Source organism: Platalea leucorodia (assembly GCF_965183815.1).
Source record: "Platalea leucorodia genome assembly, chromosome: 9".
In the NCBI taxonomy this organism is placed as follows: domain Eukaryota; kingdom Metazoa; phylum Chordata; class Aves; order Pelecaniformes; family Threskiornithidae; genus Platalea; species Platalea leucorodia.
This window is the reverse complement of record NC_138831.1, coordinates 47,360,743-47,371,008: the sequence shown is the minus strand read 5'-3', so window position 1 is coordinate 47,371,008 and position 10,266 is coordinate 47,360,743. Positions and strand designations below refer to the sequence as shown.

Below are 10,266 nucleotides of genomic sequence, written 5' to 3'. Positions count from 1 at the left end.
GACGGAGAAGCTGCTGTTGTTTTGTAATAATTTTGCCTGGGTCGCACCCCCCCGCTTCCCCCCGCAGCCCTCCCAGTTTTTTTGTGTCTCTCTCTCTCTCTCTCTCCGTGTGTGTGCGCGCTGCCTCTGTGTGCGGTGTTGGAAAATGGAGGTTGAAGATGCAGACTGCCAGCCCCGATGTGCCTCACGCTTGCGGCTCCTCGGCACGATGTACCACTGCAGCCAGCGCTGAGGGGAGACGGCGGCGCCCCCCGCCCCGCAGCCCGCCCCGCCGCCCCGCAGACAGCGTCGCCCCGGGGCTTTCATGCCTTCGTGGTGTTGTTGCCGTTAATACATCTTGAATATCTGTGTATTTTTGGTGTGGTTGCTCCGGAAGATCAACACCCAGGGACCTCAAAAACCCTCCGGTTTGCCAGTCCGAAGGGTCTTGTGTTTTTTTTTTTTTTTTTTTCTTCTTCATTTCTTGAGGCAACGTGGATTTATTTATCCGGCCCCGCTTCGCGTCCGCCTTTTGCCTCCTTCGTTATTTTTAGAGGACGGGGAGAGAAAAGAAAGCGAACAATTTTGGACTTTTTTTTTTTTTTTTCCGGAAAGGGGGATTTTGTCCAATTAAAAAAAGAGGAATGAAGTCTGGCGCTGGAGGAGGGTCCCTCGCCGTCGTCTGGGGGTTTCTGCTCGTCTTCGCCGCACTTTGTCTGTGGCCAACAAATGGGGAAAGTGAGTACGGTGCGTGTCGGCCGGGGGCGGGGGGGAGGTCGGCCGGGGGCCCCCGGGGCGGGCGAGGGAGCCGCGGAGGGGTCCGCGGTGCGGGCCCGAGGGGCGGCCTGCGTGTGAGGGGGTCGGTGAGGGGGCTCCCTGCGTGGAGGTGTGTGAGGGGGTCGGTGAGGAGCTCCTGGTGCGGGTGAGGGGGTCGGTGAGGAGCTCCTGGTGCGGGTGAGGGGGTGCGTGGGGCTGCCGGGGTCTCTGTGTGTGAGGGGCTCCCGGGGCCGGTGCGTGTGAGGGGCTCCCCGGCCGCCCGCCGTTTCCCGCCGCGGTGAGCGGGTTGCGCCCCTGCCCGCGGGGATGTGCGTGTTTTCCTCCTGTGAGGCGCCCGCTCCTCCAGCCCGTTTAACAACCCGGGGCTGCGCGGCTCTCTGCCTCCCATCCCTTCCTTCCCCGGGGCGGGCTGGCTGGTTTTACACGCGGGCTCCCCGGGGAGGGGGTCGCGATGCCCACCCGTGTCCCCTCCTTTGTGTTTCCCCGCGTACTCCTCCCGACCCCCCGCCAGAGCCCGGTGCAGCTTTTAGACCTCTGTAGCCAGGGCTGCGAGCTGCGTAGTAAACACTTGCAGGCTGGGAAGGACTGTGCTTGCTTTCCCCGCACGGAAAGAGCTTGATCTTGGTCAATATTTAGAGGCTGTATGCAATAACCTGCCACAGCGAGTGAAGAATTCCTGGAAATAAGCGCCTTGCCTTTTATTGCCGCTTTACTGCCGAGGAAGGGTTTCACCCGCTCTGCTCGGGGTGCAGAATTACGGTGGCATCCTGCAATCTAAAGGTCACAGTCTGCTGCTGTTGTTGTTGTTTAATGAATTTCTAGGTTGATACTTTACGCTTGTGCATAAGTAGAAACGTGTGGTGGCCGGATGGGCTGTATGCTTAAAGGTGATTTTTGTTTTTTGTTGGTTTTTGTTTGTTTGTTTTTTTTAAGCAGCTGTGTTGCATCCAGCGCTCAGGTCGGTGCCGTTGGCTCGGCAGCCTGCGGGCTGCTCCCCCCGCCCGTGCGGGCGCTGCACCGAGGAAAACGTGGTTCATTGTGCGCGGCCGGGTCCCTCCTGCCCTGCAGCGCCTGCGGAGCGCCCTGTCTGTCCGTCCGTCTTGCTCGGGAGTTGCAAAAGCCCCGACTTTTTGTTTTCGTGCCTTTCAAACCTGTGATTATATTGCAGTGCCCGCCCCCTTCGGGCGCAGGGGGAAATGAAGGGGGCAGGGATGGCTGGCGCTGCAATTGATTAGACTGCAATCATCACCATATTAATCCCGGTGCTGCTCGGTTTTCTTCTGGTATGTCGGGCTCACGCTGGATTGAGGATCTCTTGCATGAAATTAGCCTTCCCTTGTTTTCTGGAGTATCTGTAGACAGGGAGATGGTAAATGTGCCTTGGAGCCCAACCATTTTAAAAACTGCTCCCTCTCCTTCGGCGTCTGCAGAAAGAGGGATGTTTCTTTACTGCATCTTGGTGCTTTAATTTCTTCCGCTGTGTGTTTTTCAGCATACTCCTTGAGCTGTGGTTGTGTGCCTCTCACTTTCAAAAAGATACGCGTTGTTGGAGGGGAAGGAAGGGAGAGATCTATTTTCTCCATTTTAAATGTAAAGGGAAAGAATTTAGGTGCTAGAAAGGCTTTTCTAAAAGGAGTAGTTTCAGGTAGACAAGAAAGGGAAGTTCTTTGGATGCACTGACAGTGAGGCTAACTACAAAAAGAAAAGTGAGCAAGAAGCGCATAGATGGAGTCTGTAATGCATGTTGAGTAATATTGTGTTTCATTAGCCAGCGAATGCCAATTAACTCCTTGCAAATTAAGGCCCAACTTAGGCTTTTGCGTTGTAGTGGCAGGGCCAACTAGGGCTGGAGAGCCGCAGTCTCACTTCCACGAGTTGAAGTTTTTGGCTAGAGCTCTTTTCAAGAGGGAAGATTAATCTCTTAAGTTTAAAAACAAACCCCCAATGCCCTTCTTCAGGGAAGGGCTTACAAAGGATCGGGTAGCGTGGAGAAACAGAACAGGAGAGGAGGAGGAGATCTGGTGTATCCTTAAACTGCTGGGATACACGCTTACAATTTTTTTTTTCTTACTTGTCTTACCTGGTACAGAACACCTTCAAATAAAAATGCTCGCCCAGCTCTGGCAGTAAAATAACACAGGAACAGTATGTTAGCATTTTAGGTTCCAGTCCTCTGAAGTGTTTGCGGTTGCCACTTAGCTAAAGTGACCCAACTAATAACCTCCCAAATTAAATATTTTCTTCTGAAGAAGATCTAGGCATTTAAATATGGGAAGATATGCTGAAAAACTTGTCTTAGCTGAATACTGCCTCTAATCGATTGTCTTTGTAGTTTACAGTTTAATAGCCTTTGTTTTCACGAGTTATTGCTGAAAGAATTTTGCTGTTAGGGGGAAAAATGATCTCCAGAGCAGATGTTTTGCATCTCTTCATATTCTTCTCTCTCCCCACAATAGTGGAAGGAAGATTAATCTTAATTTTTATTTGTTTTTCATATATACTGTGTCATAGCTAAAAGGCACTTCCATTTTCGGTCAAACAAGCAAGGCATTCCTAAATAGGAATACAAAGGAGTTACAACTGGAGGGGAGAGACCCATCCCTTTAATGCTAAATTATAGAAAATCTGTTCGTGGTTGTATGACAGAAACCTCTTTAAAATGCAGGTAGCTTCAGTGGAAAGCTTCTGATTCAAAAACAGTCATTAAAAAATTCTGAGAATTTCCTGAGATTTTTTTAGAAGGACACAAAAATAAAAAGACCCTTCATGAAGACAAAATATGTGCTGGTGTAACAGTGCGTTTGATGTGTAAAGCTACAACTGTTGGAGACTTTCATCCTAGGGGTGGGTTTAAGATGAAGCGTAAACACGGTGTTTTCTTCCTTTTCTACCTTGAGCGTGATGGGGTTTTGATTTTCACCCTTGCGTATGTTTTCAAAGGGACTGTCTAGAAGGGAATGGGTTAAACATTTAGAATAAATACAGTGACTTTAGGTCTGATAATACTTCAGGCTGATAGATATCTTGATGGATCTGTTCATGTTAGCTCAGAGCTTTTGTTTGTCTATCCAGGCTATATTTTATGTTTCTGATGTTAATAAACAGTAGCTCATGCTGTATGTTTAATCTCTCTCCCAGGTTGCTTAGTAAAAAGCCTCATGACCTCCCGAGTGTCAGCGTTACACACACCTAGCTTTCACATCAGTGTTTTCATACACACCTAGTGGTTAGTGAATGTTGTTAAATGGGAGTTGGATAATTCCTTCTCTAATTGAGGTTGTGAATAGAAAATGCCAGAGCGTTTAAGGAATTGGTGTCAGTCGGGTTCACCAGAAAGAGGAGAGGAGGAAAGTGGTGAGGGAGTGATGGTGATTGGAGCCCATGGGAAGGAGCAGCGAGCCAGGCAGTACTTTGACTTTTTTGATTGTGCTAGATTGCACTTTCAAAGCGTTTCCATACCAGAACTGGAGCAAAGGCTTGCATGACTCAGAAGCTGAAAGGGTTAGGAAATGGTAGTGACTTAGCTAATATCAGGCAAAATGTGTTGAGAACATGAGAAAGCAGAGGAATGGGTGTGGAAAGATGATGTGTGTTAGAAGTTTCAGTGCTGAACCAACATTTGCGAGAGAGAAATGCGCTCCTTTGTGTAAAGTGAAGGAAATTTAAGTTGGTTCTTCAGTGTGTGGTGAGGAAAGGAAGGGGCTGCAGAGAGCAAGAAGACAGATCAATTAGTTTAACTTCAGTACAACAGAAGGCATGATTTATTGGGTTTAATAGAGAAATCGCTCACATCTGATAAACTATTGTGTTAATTGTTATGTCGGCTTTTCCTTGACCAGTTGTTTCTTCAAACTAATTCTAGAGTATAGTTAAAGCACGACTCCAGTGACACTGAAATTGTTTTCATCTGGAAATATACACGCAAAATCTGGTGTTGAGGAGTTTCCCTGGGATGATTTTTGAATCTGTCTTCATTGGTAAATAATTAATTTCTATGAGTGTATGCTACCTTGGGAAAAGTTGTTTCAAATCCTGTTTAATCTTCTGCTAAACTGGCATTTACTAAGAAAATCTTGGAGGAGAATGTCTTCAGCGAGGAGATTTTTTTTTTTTAAGCATCTAATATTTAGAATTAAAATGCATTTCAGGGCTGGAACTGTTAGCTTTAAAGGACAATTTCAATTCATGTTTAACTGAAGCTTGTTTCTCTTTCTCAATAATTTTTTTTTTTTCTTTTTACTCTGAGGTAGATTTTACCAGTGATCACTGGAGCTATTAACTCAGTGAGACCAGAGGAGGTAGTTTTGTTAAATGATTAATTGTGTGTATATTCCATCTGTGTGAATTGTGAGCTACCGCAAACTTCATTGTAGAGAAGTTTGTTTATGGTCCTGAACTTTGAGAGAGAGAGGAAATAATATATGCAGGAAACCTGTTTTTCTCACGCTGGATGTTAACTTTATGATCCCACAGAGAAAACAACTTCTCTAGCTCATCATCTGTAATGGCCCTAAAGTTCATAACTTACCAAATGTACTGAATTAAATTATTTAAAAAAAATTAGAGTATTTCTCTAGATTATCTATAGTTAAATTAATAAACTTCATGAGCATTATTTTACTCTCTTGAAAAGATGATGACTGAGAAGCAATGGCAACTTTCCGAAAAAGTTCTTTAAACTTTGGTTTATGAAATTAAATACATTCTTATTTGGATTTTAGTGTAAAGCTTTCACATTTGGAATTGCTTTGTGATGTTATCAAGTAGCAGCTGTTTTTTATTTATATGTGCGAGTGTGCACATAGGAATGGGTAAACTGCAGTTTATTATTGAAAACCACTGTGTATGCTGAATTTTTAAAAAAGCTGCAGTTTGAGTAATTGTCTTGAGAGTCTCATAATTAAAGTTGTTGCAGACTTGTAGTTTCAGTTTATTTCAGATCTTTCTGACAAAGTTGAGCTTTTAAGGTTTCTGGGCTTAGGTGGTAATGGAACATGCTGCTTTTAAGAGTTTGTGTTCAGAAAGACTTCAGGAATGCAATGATGTGTTTGAAAGGTAGAAATACTATTTTAGTATTTTGATATATTTGACATGTATAATTTTTCTATCACTGTAAATTGTATAGACAGCTTCTTTGTGTAGGTTAGTTGGATTAGTTTTATGATTTATGAAAGCCACTTTAAAAAGAATAGTTTCAAAATTTTTTTATTGTACAAAAGCAGAACTCAACAAACAGTAGTTGATGAAGACACGCTTGTGGTTGTTAGCCAGCCTGTCTTGTGTGTGGGTTTTTTGGGTTGTTTTTTTTTTTTTTTTCCTCTTAGCCAAGTCATGACAGGTACAATCTGGACTGATTTCTGTAGTACTATATTTGGTTTTTTTTGTGTCCAGAACTGTCTGAGACAAACTTTGAGGACCGGCAAATGATTAGCAACATACAGTGTTCATTCATGTATGTCTGTGCTCTGCCGACAGAGCTGTACCAAGTCCTCAAACTCAGAAATAGGCTCTAGTTCCGTTAGGCAGGACTGCTTGTTTTTGCTCAATAAGTTTGATAATAGTTTGGGTTATTCATTAGTTAAGGAGATGCATTCTGGCAAAACTGGTGTTAGCACGGTGGTGTATTGTGAAGGTTTAACTTGCATTTATCAGTGAAAATGATAAATTTTCTTTTTAACCTTTGCAAATGCTAAATATGAGCAGTTCCCTTAGGATATCTTTTCAAGACACCAATTAACTTCTTCAATGTTGATATCCTCAAGAAGTTGCTGTTGTGGCACAAGCTTATTTAAAATGTGCTGAAAAGCAAATTTGTTATTTCTTTATTTACAGATTGATTTGCATATGACTTGTAAGCTTTAATGTAATATAATTTTATTTATTTATTAATTTTGGAATATCCAGATGCGTCCATTTCCTACTACTCTGTTCCTTTCTTGGTAAACTTGATGGTATGGACAGAAATAAGCATCTATATGTTTCAGTGACTCCCCAGATAGTTTTTCAAGGAGACTGTTGTCTTTGACCTACCCAGTGAGAAGGGACCTCACATCTCAATAAAGTACTAAGATTATTCCTCTAGAGGAACAAATCCACTTAGTAAATGTTTTGGTAGAACAAAAAATGTATGCTTTTGTAGCAACACAGAGTCATTTTAGTAATAACTTGGAGCAATAATTCACGTTAAGATTGTGACTGAAGTGCTCACCGGGTTGTACTTTACAAACTTTATGCTCTGCTGTTGACTTAAAAAAAAAAAGCGTACGTTATACAAATAAGAAAATTTTTAAGCAGGAAATAGGTGAACTGCACATGTATGTGCTTTACTGTAATAGTTTATAAAATAGGTGTGTGTCCTGCTTTTGTGAATACTTAGTTTGTGAAGATGTGTGTTTTGGGCAAGTCCAATGACCTAATGAGTTCGTTTGCTACATGTTGCCAGCGAGCCACATATTATTGAAATAGCTCTGTGACCAGTCAGGGCGAATGTTATCTGCAAACCTCTTATTGGTGCCATTACATGCTGTAAAGATAGCTCTGTTTACTTGGAAGTGTGAGCATCAACTCTGATCAAAACACTTTCTCGTAACAGGTGGGCTTTTTTTGGAGTTCTTTGCTGACCATCCCTTCTCCCTGCGGAGGGGAGCAGTGTCACAGTGTGACAGCATCCGGCAAATGCAGAATATTAGAGCTCTTAATGATAGAGGCAAACTTCATGTGTGTGTTTTTTTTTCCTGCTGTCGGATGGGTGGTGGGTCACTTTTACCGGTTGTTTCCAGAAGCTTATCGTTTTTTCCTACAATATGAACAGTTCACAAATTAGTACGGTACTCGTTTAAGTCAGCTGCTTATGCAATACTGTTCAAATAGTGGAGGGTTTGATTGGAGGCAGGAGAGAAGAATTTTTTGAAGTTCAGAATGCATGAAATGAATACATGCTGAAGTAGTCAAAGATCCCTTGTACTTTATCAGAGCAGTCTACTTGAATGAAAGGTACTGTACCTGCTGTTAAGTTTATAAACTTGGTTTATACAGATTACTTTTTAAATTATTCATGATGCTACATTACAAGTATATCTGACAGGTTTAAAATAAATGGCTTGATGGGAAGAGGGAGCATGCATAAATTAGAGCTGGGATAATGTGCTCTTTGAAGTATCTCCTCCATTTGTTACTACTGGAATACAGTAGGTAGCTGCAGCTGAGTGTGTGATTCTCAAGTACGGAGTACATCATTATCTTCAAACTGTGTTGTAGTGGCAGTTCTTATATAAGACAGATGAGACGAAGTGGCAGGGAGGACGAAGGTGCTCACTTCGTATGTAGTTACATACGCATTTCTGCTGAAACGTGGAGAGTATTGATGGGATGAAACTTCTGTAAGCACAGCAATTGAAAGGGTCTGCTCGTAGCTGTGCGTTGGTAAGGTTAGGATAGCATCACGTTGTTTTATTTACTCTCTTTTTGTTAGCGTTGCTGTGGGTTTGTAAGAGGTGTTTTAGCAAGGCGGTAGGAGGTTTTCCCTTATGCTTAGTGGGACGTGGTATCTGGTTTGCTTATGGATCGTGGTACTCAGCTTGAGAAGCCGTCCTGATCTGTATGCACAGGAAAAGTTTGCAAGAGCTGAACTGTTGTGTTTGGAAAAGGTTATTGGTGGGGAAAGAGAATTCCAGATCTCTTGGATGCAAAACCAGCTTCCCCAAACACCAATTGACACAGTGCTTGTTTTCCTGATTTTGTAGACAGGCAGCTCATTCTATTTGAGAGGCAAGCTCCCAAAGTAGCTTATGGTGTAGGAAAAAAACCCTAAAATGACGTGTGATAGAGCAGCCCTCAAAAATAATCAGAAGTTTTTCTGCCAGTGGAAGGTGGTCTTCTGGAGATGGATAGTTCAAATCTTAAGTCTTAATCAAGTGGGTACAGCATTCTGGAGCAAGGTCTGGTGACAGCTGCTCTTGGAAACAGTCTATAACCAAACTTTAAAAAGAGAATTGGCTTGGACTTCGGAAGGGCTTTATCCCTGCATCTCACTGGGGTGGTTTCTTCATTATTTGCATTGGCTTCAGTTTAGAGTCGTCCCCATGTTTTGTCCTTCTCTAAACAGTACATTTTGCTTCCTTGCCGTTCTTGTCACCTCCCTTTGGGTCCTTCTGTGTGAGCGTAGTACGTACCTTGAAAGGCTTAAGAAGCACATTGCAGGCACCTCGCGGGAGGAGCGAAGGCACTGGTGCTGCACTGCAGGAACGAACACGTATTTGCAGCTGATCTTAGCGTAACATTTGGCTGTAGTGTTAGAGTTGAAATCGCAATGGAAATACCTTGTTTGTCCTATTCCCTGTGCTCTTTGCCAGTGCGGAAATTACTTCTGTTGTGGTGTTTTTGTTGCTTTCTCCTGGGGGTTTTGGTGTGTAGTTAAATTGTTACCGTTGTCTTCTCTAGTCAAATTTCATGTATCCCACTGGGGATTTGGTTTGTTCTCCAAAATACTGATGGAGTTAAATAGTGTGCGTTGTTTGTGCTAAGCTTTCAGGTGGCTCTACCTTTCTTTTAGCTGAGAACCAGTGTTAAGAGAGACATTTAACACGATGATGGCATGAACTGCGTTAAGAGTTCACCGACCCACTGGGACGGAGTGGGGAGCCCACTGGAATTGCAATGGTGTCTGGCTGCCACAACGGGATTTTTAGCTGCTGCTTCTCTCCGGTTGTTCTGTATCCCCAGCAGGTGGAAGCAGCTTGTGGTTCTGTATTGATTGCAGTTAACATCTTCTTTCAGTTTATTGTGGCTGAAGCTTTTTTTTTTTTTTGAGATGGGTGTACATTTTATTGGTCCCTTGCAAATGCCGTGTCTCCTGGAAGTATGGAGGGAATGAACATCCAGATGTGTTGAGATGCATGTAAGTTGCTGTTAGTGTGTGTGCTTTGCTCCTCTTCCTCGGACCTGAGAGGTACTGAGACTGGGGGAAGGAAAGTTGCAAACCAGTAGGACGTATGACCATTTGTGTGTGGTGAAGGATGCCGAAAGTCGAAGGGTCTGTCAGTCCTGTTGCTCGTGCACCTCGGATATGGAGATTTTGTTTTACTAAGTTATGTTGATATTCCCTTGCAGCTCTTCCAGTGGCTACACCCATGACGGAGGTTGAGTCTGTGCAGTTGTTACTGTACAAAAGAGCAAAAACGGGGTTTAAGAAAAGCACATATGTTGTTCCAGACTTGAGCCTTGGCTCGGTTTGAGACTGCGACTTGGGCCTGCCCGGGTCCTGTCTGGGAGTGACTGAAGGTTTTGATTGTTTGTTTGTCTCTTTCCTTTTTTGTGTGCGCGCGCTAATAAAATGTTTGTATTTTTGTCACATGAGTAGGCTGACTACATGGACAGATATTTTCATTGATATTGTGTCTCATCAAGAGGCATGTAACATGTATTTAATACCTAAATTAGGTTATGAGAGTCCCTTTTAAGGGGACTTGTATACGCTTCGATGGGTTGTGGTTATAAAATGTGGCCAGCATT

The 10,266-nt window shown here is 43.4% G+C and overlaps 1 protein-coding gene across 2 annotated transcripts in view; it reads left to right on the top strand.

Annotated features, from left to right (window-relative positions):
- Window positions 1–623: 623 nt before the first annotated feature.
- IGF1R (insulin like growth factor 1 receptor) overlaps window positions 624–10,266 on the top strand; it is a gene marked incomplete at its 5' end in the record, with an annotated part of 193,183 nt that continues 183,540 nt past the window's right edge. For both annotated transcript variants that reach the window (XM_082321420.1, XM_082321419.1), the window contains one exon: window positions 624–717. In XM_082321420.1, the coding sequence (XP_082177546.1) occupies window positions 624–717 (94 nt within the window). The remainder of the gene's footprint in view (window positions 718–10,266) is intronic.